We start from the raw sequence: 23,680 nt of genomic DNA, 5'->3' as shown, positions 1-23,680 counted from the left end.
GGTGATTCAAATGATACGCTCATCAGCCAGCTCTGATAGCGATCCTCACCTGTGTTGGAGGAGTGAGACATCTAAAACACGCAGGACGGCGGCTCTCGAGGACTATGGTTGCCAACCCCTGGCCGAGTTAAACCCAAGGGTGACAATGCATCATACTGGTATTTATGTTATGTCTGTCAACATACAACAACAATGAAATGCTCTTCTATGAGCTGGCAGGAGGTAGAAGAACTCTATGTATCCACCTGTTGCCTTTCATGCAATACAAAAAGCCACAGCTTCCTGCAAGTTAAGCTTCATAGTATGTCAATTTGTGAGTAAATTGAGATCACTATTATTTTAGCATTCATATTTTGGGTGAAATTTTTGATTGATGGTGCACCGAGAGATTTTCTAATGTAAAATGAATGTAAAAATAAAGGCTCAATGTTCTAAGTACACTGTAGAATTTCATTTCGAGTTTTAATGATTTCATATATTTGTTATTGTTATTCATGAATTTCCAATTTTAGTATTTTATAACCACAAAGGAAAATATACGAAAAGAAAATTGCCCTTAAGATGCTAAATAATAGTAATGCACTTACATCCATTAACAGAATCTTCAGTTTTAAAATCACTGAAATGGAACGAGTCCACATTAAATATATCTGGCAAAAATGTTAAAATAGATCAAAATCGTATTTCTTAATTAAGATGTCAAACTGATTATATGCCCATACATCCCTGAGCAAAAATATTAGTTTTGGCTCTCTAAGATTGAAAGAGCACGCATTAAGGCCAGATGGTCTCTTCTCTATTTGATGTCAGGTTATCTAATACATTTTTAAATGCGCTGTGCATGCAAACTCATCATTGCGAAATTAAGTAGAAAATGTCTACACCACGTTTATGAATTGCACGCATCGGAAAAGTCAAGTTTGTACTCACCCCCGCCATTTTTGTAGCATAGGTAAGGGAATCTCCAAACATTTGCCAAGTCGACCGCGAAGCCAATGACCGAGAGCAGAAAGTCAATCTTCTTGCCCCACAACTCCCGCTCCTCGTCGGAGTTGGACCCGGGCGGCCCCGAGCATTGGCTGGACGCGGGGACGATGGACGAGCTGGTGTACTGCACGCCGTTCTGGTCCTTGACCAACAAAAGCTCGACTTCCTTTTTTTCCACGTTGCATTGTTTGAGCGGGGCCACCGTCGTGAGCTTGTTCTCGGGCACAACCTGGATGTTCATCTTTGGAGGAGTGCGCTCTCTCCTCACCGTCCACTCGGCGCGGTGTGCGGGCGCTGTGCGGGGAAAGGAGCCGGCGACACCTTCGCGTACATGGGCTGCGAAGGGGAAAGGAGGTGGGGGTAAGGTTAGGTTAGGTGATCGTGCGTAAAAGTTGCGCCATTACGCACGGAGTGGAATACACTTTGCCAGTAGCAATATATATATATTTTTTATTTTTTTAGAGTGTGCTACTAACAAACGCACAAATGAATCATTAATTAACACTCGATAAAGAAGTTCTTAAGCGCATCGAATAAGCTACTCAATTAAGAAAAATCAACCAGAAAATGTCTCGTATAAAGCTTCACGGCTTGTTGGCAAGCCAATAAAAGATAAGGCACGTACTTGGTAACTTTTAAGTACAAGTCTCCATGACCCGGTGCCGCTCTGCTCTGGATGCGTCTGAAGGGAACTGGCCCATCCTGAAGAAACTTTTAAGACTCGCCCTCATCCAACCAGAGAAGCTAATAAAAAAGGGCTTGTTTGTTGTTTTTTTTAACCGGGTTTCCCATCCACGTGATGTACCATAATTGGCCACTTTGTCTCCACTTGCAACTGGAGGTGCTTTTTCTTGTGTTTATTTATTTTTGCTGTTGTGCATGAGTAGCTCAAGTTCTCATAAATGCTTCATGTGCACTCTGTCAACTGTCTACATTTATTTAGGAGAATAAAAGGGCAATGTAACTGAAAATCCTGGAAATCGCTGTTCTGGCAGTTGACAGTAAACCTTTTTAGCCACGCACCCTCTTCTCCCTGCACACCACCTAAAAAAAGTCTAAACAGTCTTTTTTATATAGGCAATTAGGTTTAATAATTTAAGTATAATCAAGTAGAGTCAAGAATAAAGTTTATGGAAGGAATATTTTTATTTTGTGTTTTCACACCACAGTTTAAGAATCACCAATATAACGTTTTTTGAATGACTTCACTTGTTCGTAGTAAGTACATATTTACTCCTCATGACCTAAAATCACAATTAGTCTTTACAAAACTTTTCAAGTCACGCACCCCTTCAACATCTAGTATTTCAAAGTAGTCAAAAAAATGTTCATATCCAATTAAGCCTGCGTTCAAGTGGAGTTAAAATACATTTTATTGAGAAATGTTCACATTTAATCATGTTTTGTTCTGTTTTTGAGGGCGGGTTGGATGCATCGCAGTTTGGGAATCGCTGATCTAACCTCTTTTGGACATGTTTACTCATCACAAAGCATGCAAGTGTTGTTCTTAAAGGCTCACCGCTTATCTAACCCAGTCTTTCACAATTTTTTTATTTTTATTTTGATCCAACAGAAATACAATTAGTCTGCTTTCATGGAGGACTACCAAAATTGGAGAATAATTACTGCTGAGAGGCTGATTTGGACAATGTTAAATTGATTGTCCCTAAATGATTTATTGGATTATCAAAACATAATTTGATAATTGGTTAGATGTTGATTAATTCAATCGTTATTCCACTTGTTCCTAAGTAAAATTTCCATACTCTCTCAACGTTGTCACAGCAAACACGAGTCCCCATTAGTTGTATGTCTGCTTGATGATGCACAAATCATTATGTATTAATTATGTACTGCAGTTGGGGATTCAAACACAAATATCCAGCGTTTGCAAGTGATTTGATTGTGTAATCATTCTTATTGAGTTTGAGTAGTAATTTAGCATTATACGAAAACTCCCTCAAATTTTTCATGCAACTAAACTTGCAAAAATAATGTTTACATTATGGACTTTATCTGTTTCTTCTCTGCACTAAAGTGATCAAATTAGGGTTTTTCTAAGAAGCAGTAAAAGCTTTGTGTTCCACACGTAATTCAATTGCGCATCAGCTTTTGCCAGGGGGAATGATTTCTATTAGATATGGTTGATCAGTTCATCCCATTAAAGTCAATGACTGTCCTCTTTGCTCTTCGGGGGTTTGTTTTATAAAAGCCTAATAGGCTCGGTTGTTGTGTTGTGTGGAGATTGATTAACTGCAGTGAAGGGAGCAGGTAACAAGAAAAGATTATATTACTGTTGTTTTTCCCCCCCCGATGAATGACTTCTGTTTGTTTGCTACATTGTGCATCTGCCTTATCAGGCACCAGGAACCAGGTGCAAATCAGACTCGTAGGGGCGTACACTGCGTTGACTGAACCCGTAACATTTGCACTTGTACCATTGCTGCTTTAAAAGTCATGTTGACTTCAATCCTTCCTTACCTTGATCGCACTCCCCTCTCTGTCCCGTTCTTCATGCTTAGTCGCTCTGACCTTCAAAATGAGAAGATAATAAAACAAGACGTTGTCTCTCAGCAGTCACACCATGAACCTCTGGAGCATCCAGCTGCAGTCACAACCTTCGACCTTTTACCTTATTGACCCACATGCGTGAGTATCATCCGGGCTTGCACACACAAGGAGATTTTGGAGAGCGAGGTTTTATAATCCATGCATGCAGAAGAACATTTGTGAGGTCACTGTGGCAAGTTCTGAGGGTAAAATTGTCCAAAATTCCTTGATTAAGTGAAAGATGAAGCTTGAGAGGGAACAAAAAGGTCGATCCCAATCCTTGATAGATTAGAATATTGACTAAGAGGTGTGTTTTTGTGTGTCTTGACCCAAATTGTACACCAAACCGATCTGAGGATTCTTTGGAAATCTGTGAAGATCAGGGCCTGTGTTCCAAAATATTCTTAGTGCAAAGAATCATGATGTTTTCTTCGAATTTAGTAGAGTAGTCCATAGTAGAGCTAAAAGCTATTTCTAAATAATCCAACTCTTAGAAGAGATCCAAAAGTGAGATCTATTAATACGAGAGAAGATGACTTTTGAGTGGCTTAGGGGTTCCCTAACCAGAGGACAAAATGGCGGACAGAAGAGGCGAGAGAGATATTCTCCAAACACTGGATGACAGTGAATTAATGAAATGAGCCATTTTACCCTTGTTGATACCAACATTTAGTTGAAATGTCAAAAGTACAAAAATTACCAGCATACCAATTAATATAGCTAAGCAAATAAATCCAACTATCACCAGGGGTGGGCATTCCATCAATATTGACGTAAACTCCATTAATCCGTCAATGACGGATGACCATTTTGTTGACGATTGCTGAATGACAGGAAACTTGGAAAAATTGACGGACAAAGCTTTGCCGAATGTGGGTTTTTGTCCGTCCGTCACTGTAATTGTCAATCTGTCAATGTAATCGTTAATCAGTCAGTGGCAAAATGCAGATTTTGCTGACGAATTACACAAACACTGACGGACGGCCATTTCCCTGAGGAATGACGAATTACGGATTGGCGATTACAATGCGGTTCATCTTGAAATATAGGCGGGCTGACGATGATCGAGGGGTGTCCTAACTGTTGATGATTGATGGATGCTCAAAATTCATCTACGTGCCCACCTCTGGCAATATTTTTTTTAATGTGAAATATTTTCATTTGCAGTCTCCATAAAATCAGATTCTACAGTCAAGTTTAATCGATTTGAGGGTCTATCCTTCACCCATTAGCGACAAAAGTGATTTTTTAAAATTCTTTTTACCTAGCTTTTTGGATCAACCATTAATCACAGCTTTTGAAATGATGATTCATACTTAGCAAGGAGTGTCAACACCTGCTCACTAAGACAAGAGTTTCTGACCATTCCTTTCTTAGAGTTCTCTGAAAATGTTCTGGAATGATGCCAAAGCTAAGACTCCATCCTAGGAATTTTCATGTTAAGTTTGGAACTCTCTGAGCGGATTCTCAGGATCTTTAGGAATACGGGCCCAGGTCCAGATCTTGGTGATAGTAGTCCACATTAGTTCAGCTAAAGGCAACTGAAATTCTTCCTGGTAGTTGAAGATGAGCATTAGGATAAAGCTGTAGATACAGGAATTTAATTTCAGCATGTGCATCACTTTGACGTCAATGAAAAGTTCCAACCTACCAGAATCCCAAAGGTACCAAACTTCCATGAGCCTGTTAACTAACTTATGGTATATCAGTTTGGCCTTGGGAAAGGTATTTTGCGCTTGTGAGGTCATTCTGGTTACATATGGTCATTATAGCATACAAGACCTTTACACAATACTATATAAATAGCTCCAATGCATTGAGCAACAACAAACAATCACGGTTCAAGTAATGACTGTAAACAGCAGCAAACATGAAGCCTTATGTAGCTAATACGAACAAGCTACTCAAAGTACTTTAGCCACAAAGTAATAATGAGGGTAATGGAATTAGCAGTAAGTGTGTTTATTTTTACCCAACAATATTCAAGGCTCGCTGTGTTGAAAACCTACAATTGGAGTTAAGCTTCTCCTATTATAGTATCTGCTAACGTGTAAGTGCTTTAGTAATGTTAACTCTTATTCCATATGTTGCGTGGAGTGAAAATAACATGATCCAGGACGGTGTTCACAGAGAAGCACAACAATGCACATCTGCAAAGACAGAGGATTCAGCACAGCAAGTGTGTGAAAATGTCATCTCGAAAAGTCCTTCATCGAGCTTCTCAGACTCTTAGCTGAAAAGCACAATAGCGGGGAGAACTCGAGCTGGTTTGTTTGAATGGTAGGTTGTAATTAGGGGGAGGTACAAAAAAAGGGTGTCAAGCAGCAGGAAGACCGGCTTACCTGGGCAGCAGGAGTGAGGAAAGGTCAAGGAAGGTTGGCTCATCATTTCAAGTAATGTCGAGTTTTTATTCGAAAAAAAAATGTGGGGGCATCAGTTTTCCAAATTATGTTTAGTGTGGCCTTGAAATAATGCAGCAAATGTCGCTAGTTTTCTTTGACCCGACTGAATTTGTGTTCCTTTAAAAAATAATAATAATAATCATATATTAAAACATACAATATATTTCAAAATGCTTGCCACTGACTGCTCAGTCAGTTACTGTCCTTCGTTCCAAAGAACACCATCTGATCCACCCAAAGCACAGGGCCGAGAAAATAAACCTGTTGTGCAGATAGCACCGTCACACCACTGACGTTTCACGCGGACCTGCCCTGGCCAGGACTTTCACTGTTTGGACAAGCCATCACGCAGGAAATAGGGAACAATCACTTCTCTGCAAGAATAATGTAGGGAGAGAATCAACAAGGTGTCATCTGGCGTGATAAGGAAATGTAACAATGAGGTCTGGAGGAACTCCCTCATGAGCCCAACCAGACAGCTTGCCAGAGACCAAGCCCTCAGGAGTCAAGGGGATTTTCATGAGGCCTGTGTTCCAAATCGGACACACACAAAATACAAAATAAAATAAGAAAAGCGGCACACTAACATCTGGCTTTTGTCTTCGGGGACAACAAAATTAAACTGGCATTAATTCCAGGGAGGGATGATCCCTGGAAGTCATTGAAATTTATTGACAAAGGGGACATGTCACCAAAGTTGACACAATGCTGAACTTCACTTTACTGTACCTTTATAGGTGGTATGGAACCTAGAAACGGCTGTATTTGTGCATCATATACTGGTTACGTACAGCAAAGTAAGCTAATGAGGTATGCTAAGTCGCTCGCTGAGCACTGATCTTAACCTGCTAACAGAGCACTATGTTGTGTACCACAGTTACAGAAACTTCTACATTTGATTGTCAGGCAATGGAAACATTTTCATGAATTTATAACCCACCGCCAAAAAAATGTAGACAAGTCCTTCCAAAAGAGGATGTTTGGACAGCCTACAAAACCACTATATTTGCCTGTTGCCTAGGAAAGCAAGCTAAAGCTAACAAGTTGCTAGCCCATGAGCGTGAAATGCTAAGAGAAATCTATCGATGCAATTTACAAGATAAAAAAAGAGAGAGAAAAGAAATCTGAATTAACACAGACAATATGACCTGTGAATACAAGATGAAGTGGCGAGTTATACCTGTTAGCTAACAGGCTAGTAGCAATTTTTTGCCTATTGTTGCTTAAAACAGTTAATTTAAACTTTTAGTTGACTTTAAAGACTCATGAAACACAACCAGACTGACAATTCAAATCAGAAAAGTTACAAGCAACAGCCTGATTTTTTTTAAATTAACATCTGTCCAATCCTTGCAACGTTAGTTTGGCCCTTGGAGGACTTTAGAATAGCTGAAATGGTAGGAAAAAGTTCCTCACCGCTGACTTAATGTAGATTACCAGATGCCTTGCATAAAACATTATCCCTATAATCAGCATGTTCCTCTACTGTATGCATTACATAGGAAGACCTTGAGCTCTACATGGACAAGAGATGCTCAGTTAATGCACTTTTTTTTTTATTTTTTTTAATGAATTTACTCAGACTATTTTGTATATACAAGTGTGTGCATGTGCGTGTGTGTATGTTTGAGACTGCATCCTGTTGTCATAAACAGGAATGATCCATCACAGGAACATAAAGTCCAAATAGTAACAGTTTGTTCCTCTTCTGCAACATTCCTAGAAAATACCCACCCTGGTGGAATGCAATGTTTTCAGGACGATATCCTGATTTTGAATCATAAGTTAAACAGTTAAACCTCCAAAAAGGAACATGTCCTCGTTTGAATTCCAATAGAAAGTATTGCAAAGCGAATGAACATTTAATAGCTCAATCGCTGACGTTTTTAGTAACGATTATATTGTGTAAACATTTCTTTAAGGCAGGCACATCCTTCAATGACCAAGTTGTTGCATCACTTTCCAAACACACGCCTAAAAACAAAACAAAAAAACATAGAAACGTTGTTCTAAAAAGATGAGATGAAAAAAGCTGCCAAGTTTCGTCATCCAAACCCCGCATTAAAGTTTTACCATAGTTACTATGGCTTCAGAAAACAGGTCAAACATGATTGGTCGTTACCTGAGCAACTGGGATGTCATTTTCAAGTCAACAGCAGGTGGCAAAATGGCCGCCCCCTTAGATGGATACAAATGGGTAGATTTTGCCACTTAACTAATACTAATCAGAATACTGTACATTATTTTGACTAGTTCATAACATTTTAGTTGAATTCTAAAAAATGGTACCACTTTTGAGATTCCACTGGATATTCAATCAGTACGGTGGGCCTAGCGGTTAGCATGTCGACCTCACATCCACTTAACAACGAGCCCCGTCCCTTCTGACCTTTCCTCCCTGAGCCGGCCCGCAGTCTTCACCGTGCGTTCGATGCCCATGCGCGACTTTGACTGCATGCTCGCTCAGCCAGGTCCTGCCACCAAATCACATTAGCGGGTGCATATCTCCCACAATCTGCTGCGACAGGATCAGCCCCCGGGCGCTGCTGAAATGGATACAGCAATATACAATGTAAGAGGGAGGACGGCCGAGTGTGTGCGCATGTGCGCGTGCATGTGCGCTAGTGATGGGGGTCGGTGGGAAGCACACAGGAAGAAGTCTTTAAAAGGGACAAGAGGCACGTGCCTCCGTTGATCTCATCAGCTTGGATCCAAATGAAATGAGACGCTTCGAAAAGGTTAAATCCAATTGAAAGGTGGAATTCACAAGTTTGTTTTGGCGGTGGGGCTTTTAATAAAGCCACCGGCCCCAAAATCGTTTATCTCCACCTCGCTGGTGCACGTGCAAAGGACATGAGTGCACAGTTAAAAGTGGGCTGGGCCTGATTTATGCACAGGCCCAACATGATACATTGGATCATTAAATTTAAACCGCACACGGAAATAAATTTAGTGCATTAGAGGGAGCATGATATAGAAGGTTTACTAAACTGCAGATGGCGAAGGCATCAAATAAATTATCTTGGTTACAATATAAAGGACACTATATCAAGAGAAACTGAAGTTTTAAATGAAATAAAAATAATGAGTTTTCATTATTATGAATAAATAGCAGTAAACTATCAAAATTGTGGCGCAACCATCTGTCAGAGTTTGCAATTACGCAAATGGTGTTAAGACACGATGTCCACATAACATTAAAATCAACTTCAACAATTCCAACATGTGGCAAGTCTACAATGTTTAGCTTGGAGACTATATGCATTTTGGTGCTGCTGTTTTGGGTACCAAAAAGGTCAAATGGGCTAAGTGGTTAACATGAAAAAAATCTACACACCCCTTTTTAAATGCCAGGTTTTTGCGATCTAAAAAAATGAGACCAAAATCAATATTTTCAAAACGTTTTAACATGTGACGCAAAACCTGCACAACTCATTTAAACAAAAAAATTTAGAGAGAGGAGAAAAAAACAACAGCTGAGATGTGGCTGTGTTCAGAACTAACCACTCACATCAGTTAAAAGTGAGTCAGCGCACACATGCCACCATTTCTCTGATTAACCCTTAAACCAAGTTCAGATGTTCTAGTAGGCTTTTCCTGACTTTTATTTTCAAAACTGCACATAATTTCACTCAGTGTTGTGTTTGCCCCGGCAATACCTTTTGGAAATTGGGCCAAAAATCGGAACTTGGTTTCATCAGACCGCAAAACATTTTCCGACATGTATTTGGGAGATTTTTAGCGTGTTTTTGCAAAATGTAGTTCATATAGGATTTTTTTTTTCTTGTAAAAAGGTGTCTTGCCACCCTGCCCTTGTTGCTCAAACATATGAAAATGTGAGATGGTTGTTTTATTTTCCTGACAACCTCCACACCCCCCCCCCCCCCAGATTTTGAGGGATATCAAGTTAATTCTAATGCCACTCTTGTGGCCTATTTTCACTTGATGACTGTGTTCACTGTCCATAATTGATGTGGACGCTCTGTACAGACCATGGTTTGCGCTGTAGCTGTAGGATGTGACTACAAAAATGTCAGGAAAGACAATTAGAAATCCTGAACTTTATTTGGGGTTAGTCAAAGACACCTTAAATGGTGGCAGGTGTGTGCTGACTTGAACAGAGCTTTGGAAACAGAAAGGGGTCTATCAGAGGGATGCATTTATTTTTCATCTTAATACATTGATGGCGAAAAGGAGGAGCTCAAAAAGTGTTCATTTATTCATTCATTATATTTACATATTGATAGATTTTTGAATATATAGATATACAGTGTTCTACAAAACATTTTAAGCTAATGAAATGCAAACAAGAAAAAATACCAACCATTAATTTTTTTAAACAAATAAATCATTCATGACTCATGGTTGCTGTTTTATTTTTAGTTCAATCACAATGACGTCACAATTGCACATTTGTGTTCACTGTATAAACATTTGCAGTAACAATAATGAAACAAAGTTCATGGAAGTCTTGCCTTTCAGAGTACAGTACAGTTAATAACAAGCTCGAGGAGGGGAGATAAAAACATGGCCAGATGACTGCTGCCACCAGGTGGTGGCTCAGTGAATGACACAGTGGTGGCCCATTAAGTCAACGTTTGCCTCATTATGAAATAAACAAGCTTTTTCAGTGCAAAACAAGATTAATTAAACACATATTGTTGTTTTTCTTTCAAAATTTGCCGAGTTGACAAAACAACAAACAAAACAAAATTGCCTGTTGGTGTGAACGCCCCCCTGGAATACACTGCGTTTCTTTTTGCTCACAAATTGCCCTATTTTATTTGCGCTGGAGTCGACTTAGTGCTGTGTCAGCATGTCGAGCGGGGATGCAAATAGATAGAACATGCAAAGCAAAAGCTCCGGCTAATTATACAGCTGTCTTACAAAGGCCCATGTCCCTGAGTACGCACATACAACATCTGCTTGCTCGGAATCCTAATAAAGCTTACTGTAAACTAATTACACTGGCACACTCGAACCCTTTGCCTGTATGTAAAACAAAAGAAGGTGTTGGCGCGGTAAACTCACAGGAAGTCACACAAGGTGGAAAGCACACGAGGAATAATGCACACAGCAAGTCAAAGCACAATAATTAATAGTTAAAAACACCACATTTAATTTTTATTTATCTTTTGGGCGTGAACACGACTGCGCATAAAAAAAATATTTTATTTACTATTTTTTATTTTTATTAAAATTTCCGTTCATCAGTTATTCATTCCACCATACGTTGCAACATTTTGCTAAAATTATTCAAATCAAATTTTCATCTATATTTACATGGCTTCCTAAATGAACACAAAACTCAAAAGTTGCACAAAAACTCCATTGCAAAGGTTTCATGTTGCCAAGAGAAGCTGGTTTAGAGATTGGCGTTCTAAAAACAGCACAATTTGGGTCGTGATCTGGAAATAAAAATGTGGGAAGAGTTGAAAAATGGTCGCTTCAAACTAGAATTTCGGGCATATGTTATTGAGATTTTTCTGTCTATCCACTCACAGATAGAGATAGCAACAAAATCTTACTATGCCAAATGGCTGTTGCCAGGCTTCGTTGACCATCGTATCCCTCAAAACAGCCATTTATGTGGCCTAAGATAGTCAACAAGGAAGAAAAAAAAAAAAAAAGAGGAAAGTTGTGACCAAACCGTAAACAGGTGCTCCAAAACATATAGAATTAGTGTCTGCCCCATAAGGCACTCCTAAGACTGAAAATATATATATATTTTTTTAAATGTCCATAAAAAAGGCAAGCAACATGACCTACGACATGGTTCTCATGACCAAAGGGAGTGTACCATGACGGATTGGGTTAGTCGTCCTTCTTGTCCGAGGTGCTGTCTTCCTGATTTTCCCCCGAACCGCTCAGCTCCAGATCGCCGGGCGTGGCCTCCTGGATGGCCTGATACCTCTGCAGCTCCAGATAGGTGGAGAAGAGCTTGGCGTACTCCGGGTGGGTTGTGGCAAAGGCTTGAAACTCAACTGAGGGATCCCCAACACACAGAATATTTTCAAATGCGGATTTGTTAGGGAAGCTCCGTGCAAAGTTGAAGGATCGTTTTCAAAAAACTCGAGTTTGATTAAAGACTGGAATTTTTTTTACTTTTTTTTTTTGTGTTATCTTCAGATTCAAGTGTTTGCAATAGATAATTATAATTTTATAGTATATATATAGTAGATGAAAGATGGTTTATTTGGATTTTTTTTGCATTTAACAAACAACATTAAAATACTTCTTTCTTTGTATCCCTTTACTGCTTTCTGCTGCCTTTGTATTGGCTAAAAGGGCTATATAGTCACTCACTTGGCAGTACAGGGTTTTAGCGCCACCTGCTGCTTTGGCTTTACGGCCTGCAAATGTGTTTTCAGGTGGACTCTTAAACTTGGAAATGCCATTCATCCACCTTCTATACTACTCCCTATTTGGGTCGCAGGTGTACTTGAGCCAATCCCAGCTGACTTTGGGCAAAAGGCAGAATAGACAATCATATATATATATATATATATATATTAGGAGTGTAAATTGCCTAGTACCTGGCGATTCGATTCGTATCACGATTCGATACCGATTAATTCTGATACGAATTTATAAATTGATTATTGATTTTTTACTCAAATTTAGAAAATACTAATCACTAAACTTGTACATGTACACTGTAAGATTTGTATGAAATTATTTTTTTTTTTTTATCTGAAAATCCAGGCTTATAACTGAGCCACTGCATTTAACAAACAGGTTGCAGTCGGTTTCATGTTTGAACAGCACTGAAATAAAATATTAAGGCTTAATGTTCCATTAATATAACATTCTTCCATGCTTAATGTGTAAATCCTAACCCTAAGTAGGGACGTTTTGTTGAATATGTCCATAAAAAATAGATGTTTAAAAATCGATTCGGCCGCATATCGAATCGATTCGAGAATTGCGCGCTGTAATATCGCGATATATTGTCGAATCGATTTTTTTCTAACACCCTTATATATATATATACTTGTGCAACAAAAAGTCTATACAATGAACCCACACACAGGCATGCTTCTGCATTTAAATTTTTTTGTAACTTGTATTCCGTTATTTGCTGAAAATTCGTTATTTGCCTATTCACTGTCATTTTGTGCTCACGCCAAAGCAATAACAGTATTCCTTGCTGTAATGGTGAACCATGATTTGAGATATATGTGATTTGAGTCACATGCATGGTCACGGTCGAATTCAACTCGTATGTCAACGCACCACTGTACATCCGCGAGACTAGAAATGGCTATATGAGTGTTGATACTCACTGAACGTGATAAAACCCGAGCCGTCGGCGTCAATTTCCTTGAAAAGTTTGGCCATGTTGAGATCGGAGACGCCCAAAGCGGAGCGCAGCAGCGCCGTGAACTCCTCTCGGGTGATTTTCTCATCCTCATCTATGTCGAAAAGCTAAAACAAGAAGAAATATTTGAATGACACGCCTGTATTTGGTGTACATAACCATTTCTCCTCTTGTACAGAAACTTTCTAATAGGATTATTTTTTCTTTTGTTTCTTTCAGTCCTTGTCTAAAACCACATGTTGTGCTGGTTGGGGTAAATTGACTGCGAGACTGACTCCAGGACTCCCATGGCGCTCGGCAGCAGACAAAGATTATTACCGTGACATGATCCAAATGTCTCTGAATGCTGCTGTCTGCTTCCATTTCGCAGCAGAGCCACACACTCAGCTTTCAGTCTCGTTCAGTTATTATTCAAACCAAACAAACCACGTATTCAATAAGCTTTACTTATGCTCCCCTCACATAAGTGGAATGGTGTTAATAAGTCATTGTAGAATGTTAGCATACCCGGAAAGCCATCCGTAGCACTTCCTCAGTGTTGGCAGGTCGACACAAGATGGTCACGCCGATGACGTACTCTCTGAAATCTATGGTGCCGTCGCCATTCTGGGAACGAAGCATATGCATGCAAGTAAGTAACTTATTTTAACGCTTACATGACAATCAGCACTGCTAAAATGTTACTTAAAGGCATACATTCAAACTTGACTTTTAAATTGCTAGCATATTGTACATATATTTGGGTCTCTTGAGTGCCTGTCTACCCAGCTACTGTGAAATTAATCAACAACGAAAATCAAATCTGTCGATTTCCTGCGAGCAAGCTGTTTTGAATTTTGATAATTATAGGTCACAATTTGGCAAACTTAAACAATACGACCCCACACAGAGTTTCTCCACTCATGACTTAGGCTGAGTGAAGATCCGCCTTTTTTTTTTTTTCAAAGCGAAAAGGTAAGCAGAGCTGCAGTATAAGCGTCGCACTTGTGCTCTGCGAAGTTGTCAAGGTTAAGGGATATCTGTGTTTTGTGATGTGTCCGTCGCATGCACCAAATGTATGAAAACTAATATGCAAGTGTAGTTTATAGGGGTGTGCCAAAAAATCGATTCTCATAAGAATCGTGATTCTCATTTAGTACGATTCAGGATCGATTTTATTTAAACATTTTTATACCGTCTTGCCTTTGTCTGTGTGCGCCTTTATTGGGAGCGCCGTTCATGTTGTACCCAATTTGGCCACTGCGGGGCAGTGTGGTTCCATGCGGTCTAATACACTGTTAAGTTGTAGCCACATTGGAGAGTAGAAGGAAAAAGTCACGATCAAGTTATTCCAATAAAAGTGTTTTTTTCAGTGTGGAGCCGTTCTCTTGAGTAATAAAAGTGCAGCGAGTAGCGCGCTAATTAGCATTAGCGAGCCAGACTGGAGTAGATCATTACAATTCTTTGCACATCTATAGATTGAAAAACGATTCTGAATCTAATCGCCGACCCAAAAATCGGAATCGAATCGTGAGACATTCAACGATTCCCACCCCTAGTAGTTTGGCAGCTTGATGATGAAGTGCTGCTACTACGGGTGAAAACACCATGCATGCTATTACAGTCTTAAAGTGCAGTCTTTATGCTCTGGTTTTGTAGCTGCCACTTTCCTTAAAGTTACTGCAAAGGTAAGGCAAGCAGAGCTGCGGTGTAAGAAAAGATTAGCATTAGCTACCAAAACGGTCACAAAAGAACGGCCCATACAAGAATTGGCCGTCTGTCGCGAGTACGAGTAGAGAACTAAAGATGTGAAGTGTCATACCCGGTCAAAGAGTGCAAAGAGTTCCTCCAGGGCAGGATTAACAGGAAGCTTTAGGAAGCCGGCAAACTCCTTGATGGTGATGCGCCCGCCTTTACAGGAACTGGCCATGGTGGCAAAACTGTCCAACTCTTTCCTCACGTTGTCCCATTTGATACTAAACAAGAGACATCAGGTTCATATAGCGTCAGCTCAAAGCAAAGTCGTTGCTCGTCCTACTTGAGTTTGCGACTGATTTTGGTGAATTCAACCAGGCCGGCCTCCATCGGCAGTGTCAACTCGCCGGCGGAGATCATCAGACGGCAGTCCTCGTACGTGTGGTCCGTCACGGGAACGCCCAAAGCCCTGCAGGTGTGGTGTAGCACATTTAGTATACACAAAAAAAAAGGCAGGTTTTCTCTTTGCATGCGTTTCTTTCCTCACTTGGCCATGATGTTTCTCACTTTGCTGGCGAGCAAAGCAGGACTTTTTTTCTCCTCCTCTGTGGGGATGTGAGGTGGCAGAAACTGAAGAACACAACATGGGGAAGGTCACATGAGGGACATTCAGCAGATAAATCAATAACAAATATGACATGACTCTCTCATGTCATATTTGTTATTTATTTTCATGAATTTGGTTCATTAAATGAGAAAATCCTCAGGTGCACATGGGTTTTGTGGCTGTCTGACCCTCTTGACCAGAGATATATGGGGATGCAATTGCAATCTCAGGCAGCCATTTTTTTCCCCGATTGCCTGAGATTACACCCCCCTCCCGAAATCAGTTTGTCTAATCCTCACATGCCTTACGGTGGACGACGAGGGAACTAGTAAGAGTATTCAGGGTGAGTTTTGTGGCTCTCTGACCCTCCAATGACCCTCCCCGCCATTTATTTCCAGCCTGCCTGAGATTGCAACCGCTCAGCCCCCTAAATCAAATTTAAAAAAATTCTGTTTGTCCAATCCTCACATGCTTTTCATCATATACGGGTGGTACTAGTAAGAGTATTCAGGGTGAGTTTTGTAGCTCTACGACCCTCCTGACCAGAGATGCATGGGGAATGGATGCAATCTCAGGCAGCCATTTTTTCAGCCTGCCTGAGATTGCAGCCCCCCTTTAAATCCATTTCAGTTTGTCCAATCCTCATATGCTTTTCAGTGGACAACGAGGGGACTAGTAAGAGTATTGAGGATGAGTTTTGTGGCTCTTTGAGCCTCCTGACCAGAGATACATGGAGATGCAATCTCAGGCAGCCATTTTTTTTTCAGCCTGCCTGTGATTACAACCACTCAGCCCCCTAAATCCAAAATAAATATATATTTGTATTCATTTATCTCATTAAATAATAGGTTAATTTTTTTTTTTAAGTTCTAAAAACATTTTTATACAATAAACAATTGTTTATTATAATCAAATTAATGATGGACGAAAATGAATTATTACTTCATTATTAAAATACGTTATTATACATACTTCAAATACATGTTATCTGATTTTTCCCTCTAGTCCACTCGTGGCTCATTTGTCAATTTTAGACAACAAATGTGGCTCATTAGCACAAATGTTTGCTAACCCCTGCTACAAACTATTTTTTATGAACAATACAGTATAACGTTTGTAAACATCTCCCGTCTCTATCGCTAGCATGCACGACGTATTGAATTTTAAGCATTATAAAGCACTTAAGCTACTTTTCAAACCATCACAAAGGCAACGTTGAGAATAATAAAAAAAAAAGGTGTAAGGACAAAGTCACCTCAATCTCCACTGTGGTGTACAGCTGACACAGCGTTAGGAGTAACAGAGTCCTCCTACACACAATTTAATCAGAGCAGCTGGTTACATCAAATGTATTACAATGGCAGCAAGTTTTGCAGCAAGCAAAATAAGGGAGTTGTTTGTGTGTATGGTTGTTATCCGTGAAGGAAAGACACATTATTGTTGGGAGTAAACTTACGAGCTGAAACCCTGCCAGGTCCATGTTACTGTATCCTGGATGGAAGGAAATGGAAAAAAATACAAATCTTATGTACATGGAAAGGTCGTACAATAGAAAGATGTCTTCCTGTGCGTTTATTGTAAATACTTACTATTTTATTAGGATATCTCAGAATCACAGGCTGCACAGGTACGCCTGGAATAAAGGCACCTATAGGACAGTATGAAAAATAAATTAAAAAATAAATAAATAAATAAAGAGTCAATTGCTGGAGACATTTGTTTTTTTCCCAGCCTTTACTTTGAACAAGTGGAACATATTCCAAAGTCACTAACTTCATCATCTTGTTGCCAAGGAACTATGTTGAAGCGAGTTGGGTAGTTTTATGTAGTGCTTTGCTGCCATCGTATTTATAGGCAATTAAAACCTTTTTAGGTCAATTACTCAATTTTTCCTAATCCTGGATCCGGCCTTCCTGTATGGACTGTACGGTACTCCAGCTTCCTACCAAATTCCAACAACATGCACGTTAACAGGTGTGGATATGAATTAGCATGAATGCTTGTTTGTCTACATGTGTCCTGCCTCTGCTGCTGGCTTGCGGTCCAGTCCAGGGTGTACGCTGTCATTTTGGGATGTTAATAAAGACAAGTAAAAGGATGGATGGGTTTTTACCGGTAGCATTTTACCTTGTTTGAATGTGATGAGACACGAGCGATTTGTGCACGTCCCCTCAGGAAATATCAAAACCTGAAGATCAAATCAGCAAAAATACATTTAAAAAAAAAACTGCTACTAAAGGAAGTGATGCAACTAGCTTCAAAATCAACTCTGAAACTCTACTTTAGTAACAAGCGGCGGTTTATTGGTGCATTTTCCTCTTTTATACCTGCGGCCAGCGGCCTCCTGACTTGGCTCTGCCAACGATCTCTTGGATGGTGTTCTTCCTTGAGTCGGGGTCTTTTCTGGACACCAGCACTGGCTGGAGGCAGCGTACGAACCCTGTGGAAAAAAAATATAAACAAACATTTAAAAAACACAGTAGAGTTCATTACAGGAATTAGCTTTAAAATAAGATAACAAATATATATAACCTTTATAAAGTCCCCACGATGGCTAAATTTGCAACTTGCAGCATACATATTGAAACTAAGGAGTCTAGAACGGCAACTTGACAATTATTTTATTTTTTTTACTCTCGGACTTGCCTTACAGCTGGAAGGGGAATCTACAGAGAACTGATGTATAAAAAAAGTCAATTTAAGTTTATAGTAAACATAAGTTGTCAGCGTTAAAACATTATGAGTACTTCAAAAACACAACACAACAAAGCATGAGAGGTGTCCTGGCTGGTCCACCAACATCTTATACTCCTTAACTCATTTGCTCCCCAAAACGTATAAATACGTTCAATTTTAAATGTTTTAAGTGTCCTAAAGACGTATTTATACATGTTTTATGCTAGAGCATACAGAAGGCTTTGATGCAGCCTCTTAACTGCAGAGAACGGTTGAAGAAATGGTAGTTATTACAGAAACGGCCAGCAGGTGGAAGCAGAGCAAAAGAAATCAACCAGGGCCATGTTGAAAAAAAAAAACGAATTTACCCACAGTTCTAAACAGATTTGTGAACAATGATGAAACTTAACTTTATTCTAATGCTAATTGCTGCAAAACGGAAACAGATAGAAATATACTTGTTTTTCCTGATGAAAGAAGAGACTCTAATCTTTTTTTTTTGGTAGGTCCATGTTTTTATAGTAATAGAACACAATATTCTGTAGGCCTTGCAAAATCAGTCCAAATCCAGTAAAACAGCCAGGAGTGAAGGGAGTTGCTTCAGTGAAAATAGCTGGGAGTGAATGAGTTGAGTGAGTATTCTGTGGTTGTCATGGCAACAGCAGACATCTCTCTCTCTCTCTCTCTCTCTCTCTCTCTCTCTCTCTCTCTCTCTCTCTCTCTCTCTCTCTCTCTCTCTCTCTCTCTCTCTCTCTCTCTCTCTCTCTCTCTCTCTCTCTCTCTCTCTCTCTCTCTCTCTCTCTCTCTCTCTCTCTCTCTCTCTCTCTCTCTCTCTCTCTCTCTCTCTCTCTCTCTCTCTCTCTCTCTCTCTCTCTCTCTCTCTCTCTCTCTCTCTCTCTCTCTCTCTCTCTCTCTCTCTCTCCCCAAGTAAACATACTGACAATGTTACTCTGAATTGGCTATTTGATGTGAAATACGCAACTTATTGTTGCGTTAATGTAACAAACTTGTCACAAAGGTGGACAAGCACACTCATAATGAATACGCTCACAATAGGTCACACCCGTTTCCATGACAACAAAGGACACATTACCGCAGGGCCCTTTACTGTTAATGTTGTCATAAAATAATCTCCGAAGGTCACATTTGACAAGGGCTACTCCACTGCATATGGTGGGTGTGAAATTGTGCAGCTAAAACGGAAAGAAGATTAAGGAGATTATATGTGTGACACATGTTCATACACACATACACACTTCCCTGTCTTAACCATTACGGCTTATTAACTCATTCACTGCCATTGACGGCTATAGACGTCAAAAATTCATTTGAACTATTTCTATGAGTTTAACATTTTTTCCCCCACTTTTGTTAACAAGAGTATGAAAACCTGGATTTTTTTTATTGTATTAGAACAGATATCAAATCTGTGATTAATTGTGACTTCACTAGTAAAGTCATGCGATTAATTACGATTAAAAATTGGAATCGCCTGACGCCCCTAATTTTTAATCATCTTTTCCTTATTAAAAAAAAATATATATATATATATATATATAAAAACAAGGTTATTAAAAATGAGGGGCATCAGGCAATTAAAATGTGTAATCGTAATTAATTGCATGACTTCACTAGTTAACTCACGATTAATCACACATTTTATATCTGTTCTAAATGTACAAAAAAATTCTAGGTTTTCATACTCTTGTTAAAAAACTTGAAAATTATGCTAAACTAATATAAATAGTTCAAATTAATTTTTGACGTCTATAGCTGTCAATGGCAGCGAATGAGTTAATAGTGCTACACAAAACTTTCCCCCCATTTATATTGAATTAAACGCAATTATGACGTTATATCTAATCACATTCATTATATGCAAGTATAAATGAATGGACGTATAATACGTAATACAAACACGTGTCAAATACAAACATACACGTGTAAATATATTTCTTCATACCGTACAGTGAACTATTGTCCATAAAGTGCTCCAATGGACCATGTGAACAGAAAAGGGGGGGGAAAAAAAAGTGTCTCACTGCCAAATATGGGCGTGGCCAGGTTCTCCACACGGGACACGGTGGACGGCAGGCCCGCCACGATGCACACGATGCCGTCGAAGAAGGTGGAGTGGGGGGCCACAGCCAGGATGGGGGCCTCGCCACTGCCCACCTGTTTGCCCTTGACCACCACCCGGAATCCCATGCAGAAGTAGTAGGCTCTTCCCAGCGCAGCCATCAGACTCTGGCACATGAGCCTGGGAATGGCACAAGGTGTAGTTACAGATGTTAACGTATTGAGCATCCAAAAGGTTAACTCCACAAGTGTTTTTTTTTTTTTGTCGCTTAGTTACGTTTTTGCTTTGTGCTGAGAGACAAAATTTCAGATCTGAGTGAGATTTTTAGGAAATTACTGGTAGCGCTTTTTGTATTAGCTTTGGTTGCTCTGCCCCAAGTTTGTATGGTGTTCCACAGGGTTCAAGTTTGGGGCCCCTGTTTTTTTCATCCTATTTGCTAGAGCATGGCATTTCCTTTTACTATGTGGATGAGCAAAAGGGATGCTTTCTCCTTAAAGCAACTATTGTCATTTGTGGAGTAAATCAAGACCTGGACGGTACTGAATTTCTTGAACTTCGATGAAAAGAAAATAGAAGTTATGGTGCTTTGAGGTTTATTCAGACGCCTTTATCATGTCACTTGTTCAAACTCTTTAGTTTGAAGTCTTTGCAATGAGAATTGCAAAACATTGTGCAACCACTTTCGACTTCCGCCATTCACTTCCTCATTGCGGAAGTTGTCCGCTTCCACAACTATTCCGACATCAGACATTCAGTTTGAATACAGCAATCAGATCATCAGATAATGCAGGAATTCAATCATACAAGTGGAAGAACTTTTATGGTACTCACTGTCCGTGTTCTGGGAAGCGCTGCGAGTGCAGATATGATCTCAAAAAAAGCACTTAATACAAACAATGTCAATATCTATTTGTTTTGACGATACGCTGCTTTGGCTGATGGGCATTTTTGGCGTGGATCGCAAATTCGAGAACATGCTGTAACAAGAGCCACACTCACAGGATTACAGAAATTAAAGACAGCATTATGTGATTGCAGCACTGCCTTTTTTTTTTTTTTTACCAAAGTTTTAAGTTTTACATGACTATATTACTATTATTGCCAGTATGACTAGGACTTTTTATAGAAAGACCCTTTCAAATCCCCCTATAAGAAAGACAACTACCGTGCATTTAACTCATTCACTGCCATTGACGGCTATAAACGTCAAAAATTATTTTGAACTATTTCTATTAGTTTAACATTTTTTTCCAACTTTTGTTAACAAGAGTATGAAAATCTAGAAAAAAATTATTAGACATTTAGAACAGACATAAAATTTGTGATATATACTATTGAAGTCATGCTATTAATTTTAATCGCCTGACGTCCCTAAATTTTAATAATCTTAAAAAAAAAAAGATTAAAAAAAAATCTAGGTTTTCATACTCTTGTTAACAAAAGTGGGAAACAAATGTAAAACTAAAATAAATAGTTCAAATGACTTTTTGACGTTTATAGGCGTCAATGGCAGTGAATGAGTTAAGGATTAACTCAACAACTGGAGAACCAAATGAAATGTACAGGAGTACTGTTTAAAACAACAAAAACATAATGTCTCCTTTAAGAGTGTTTCACTACACAAAAATGTCAAGTAAAAAAAAAAAAGTACAAGAGTTCATCCATTTTTGTAATAATTTGTGCTGTCACAGATGGTGTAATGGCTCACTCCGCTGACTTCCCGTCAGTGACGGTGTGAATGTGAGGGCGAAAGGTGGTCTGGCTCCACAGTAAACATGACTGGCGATCGGACCAGGGGCTTAGCCTGCCTTTTCTCAAAGTCAGCTGGGTTAGGCTCCAGCTTCCCATAACCCTCAACAGGATAAGCAGTATAGAAAATGCATTTGTGCTTGTATTATTACCCGGTACAGTGGTTTCTGTTTAAATGATTTTCTATACTGGATGTTATCTGTCTACTGGCATAATCTTAATTCCCCTCTGTAAAGTAATTGATTTTATATCATGATAAATGTACAGCATGGATCTGTCTATCATGGGGGAAAACGTTCCAGAACCACCCGCAAAATGTTGAAATAAATGACATTTTAGTGCTATTTTTCCTTCTTCTTTAAAGAAAAAACATTAATTCAATTTCAATGGTGAATAAGTAAATTGAGTTAGCAGCTTGGGTCAACAAATTTCACTTGCAAGTGAAAGTCACACTGCATCTGCATCTGCTCTGCTCCCCCCCTCCGTGTATCAGCAATTAAACAGGTTACCTTCTCCATCCTGTCATTGGTGCCACTGCCCCCTTCAGAGGATGCTTGAAGGTGATAATGACAGCCACTGGCCAGGTCACCATGAGGACCAATGAGATGAGGATGGCTCGAAGAGGAACCAGGATGATACCCTGGAGGACACACTGCGCACACACACACATAGTAATAGTTATGTCAGTAAACTAAACACACATTCCATGCTTACATTCCACGTGTCAAATCCAGATCAGTAGGCAGCAGCACATAGGGGCTCTTATTGTTCTTGCAGTACACAACAACATTGCAAAGCTGATTAGACATACTACAGAGGCCCAGGCGACGTGCAGCTAATTGCGCGCGTGTCGACGCGCATATACTCCTGCTATGCATTGATATTAACGCGCCATTGTCAACTCACTTTGATTATGGTGGCCTTGGAGAGTTCGGTGTCCTGCACAAACGGGTTGATGACTGCAGGCAGTAGCAGCGATTGCTGCCTCGGCAGGGCGAAGACGCGTTGGGACGGCATCGTCGGGCAGGAAAACGACGCAGGACGCAATTACAGGAGCAGCTTCATGTTATCATTTCACTTCCGCGTTAGAAGGCCTAATCTACCCCTTTCTTTTTTCTTCTCCTTTTGCCTAATTCACACTGCAACCCACAGCGTTCATGCTAGCAAAATAGACTGCAGAAGCCATCCCGGAAGTGATCCAATTCAAGCTCCGCCTCCCTTGCTTTGCGCATGGCGAAATTTCAGTACTTTTAATTATTATTGTGAGTTTTTGCCAGATTGTTAGACCTGATTTTGAAATGTACACATTCCTGTCATTTGTGGCAGTACATCTGTAGATTTATTTTGGGGTAAATTTCTTGTGTAACTTTGCAGGCTGTACTTTGTGACATTTTAAAGTGTGCCATCTGACTTGAAAAACAACACAATCTAATTAATATCATTCTTTTTCTTGCGAAGTTTCATATTCACATATGTAAATCTGCTAAGGTTACAAACTATTTCTGTGTCTTTTTAAACTGGAACAAGAAAAAGAAGAAAGCTACAAAAACCTTGAAATTGTTCTCCCATTTCAATGTCTTCAATGTTATTCAATTTATCTTTTACTAATGACCCTTGGAATGTTTTGAATGTTA

At 39.5% G+C, this 23,680-nt stretch overlaps 2 protein-coding genes across 3 annotated transcripts in view; both read right to left on the bottom strand.

Annotated features, from left to right (window-relative positions):
- slc6a2 (solute carrier family 6 member 2) overlaps window positions 1-8,406 on the bottom strand; it is a 42,480-nt gene extending 34,074 nt beyond the window's left edge. Inside the window, exons 1-3 of one of the 2 annotated variants that reach the window (XM_086070412.1) lie at window positions 3,620-8,406; window positions 3,469-3,519; window positions 931-1,323 (exon numbers count right to left, since the gene is read on the bottom strand). In XM_086070412.1, coding sequence (XP_085926538.1) covers window positions 931-1,228 — 298 coding nt within the window. In that variant the 5' untranslated portion in view covers window positions 1,229-1,323; window positions 3,469-3,519; window positions 3,620-8,406. Of the gene's footprint in view, window positions 1-930; window positions 1,324-1,612; window positions 1,847-3,468; window positions 3,520-3,619 lie in introns of those variants that run through there. The other variant, XM_086070411.1, reaches the window with a different exon arrangement.
- A 1,675-nt stretch (window positions 8,407-10,081) lies between these two features.
- Window positions 10,082-23,253, bottom strand: lpcat2 (lysophosphatidylcholine acyltransferase 2). The gene is made up of 14 exons (XM_086070413.1): window positions 22,953-23,253; window positions 22,556-22,698; window positions 20,260-20,477; window positions 17,869-17,981; window positions 17,669-17,729; window positions 17,131-17,189; window positions 16,998-17,032; window positions 16,797-16,851; window positions 15,482-15,564; window positions 15,278-15,403; window positions 15,062-15,215; window positions 13,768-13,866; window positions 13,226-13,367; window positions 10,082-11,923 (listed from the first exon to the last, which is right to left on the bottom strand). Exons 1-14 carry the CDS (start codon window positions 23,061-23,063, stop codon window positions 11,754-11,756), a joined length of 1,569 nt encoding a protein of 522 aa, XP_085926539.1. The 5' UTR covers window positions 23,064-23,253; the 3' UTR covers window positions 10,082-11,753.
- Window positions 23,254-23,680: the final 427 nt, after the last annotated feature.

The sequence above is a fragment of the Leptonotus elevatus genome, chromosome 3, assembly GCF_054856555.1.
Source record: "Leptonotus elevatus isolate MCC_2025b chromosome 3, RoL_Lele_1.0, whole genome shotgun sequence".
Taxonomy (NCBI): Eukaryota; Metazoa; Chordata; class Actinopteri; order Syngnathiformes; family Syngnathidae; genus Leptonotus; species Leptonotus elevatus.
The sequence above is the reverse complement of the archived record's forward strand: the minus strand, read 5'-3'. Positions and strand labels throughout refer to the sequence as shown.

Coding starts and splice junctions, on each gene's coding strand:
- lpcat2 (XM_086070413.1), bottom strand. CDS start 23,063: ATGCCGTCCCAACGCGTCTTCGCCCTGCCGAGGCAGCAATCGCTGCTA. Junction 15,404..15,481: donor GTGAGAAACATCATGGCCAA/GTGAGGAAAGAA, acceptor CCACACCTGCAG/GGCTTTGGGCGTTCCCGTGA. Junction 11,924..13,225: donor CTCGGGTTTTATCACGTTCA/GTGAGTATCAAC, acceptor GGGATCCCTCAG/TTGAGTTTCAAGCCTTTGCC.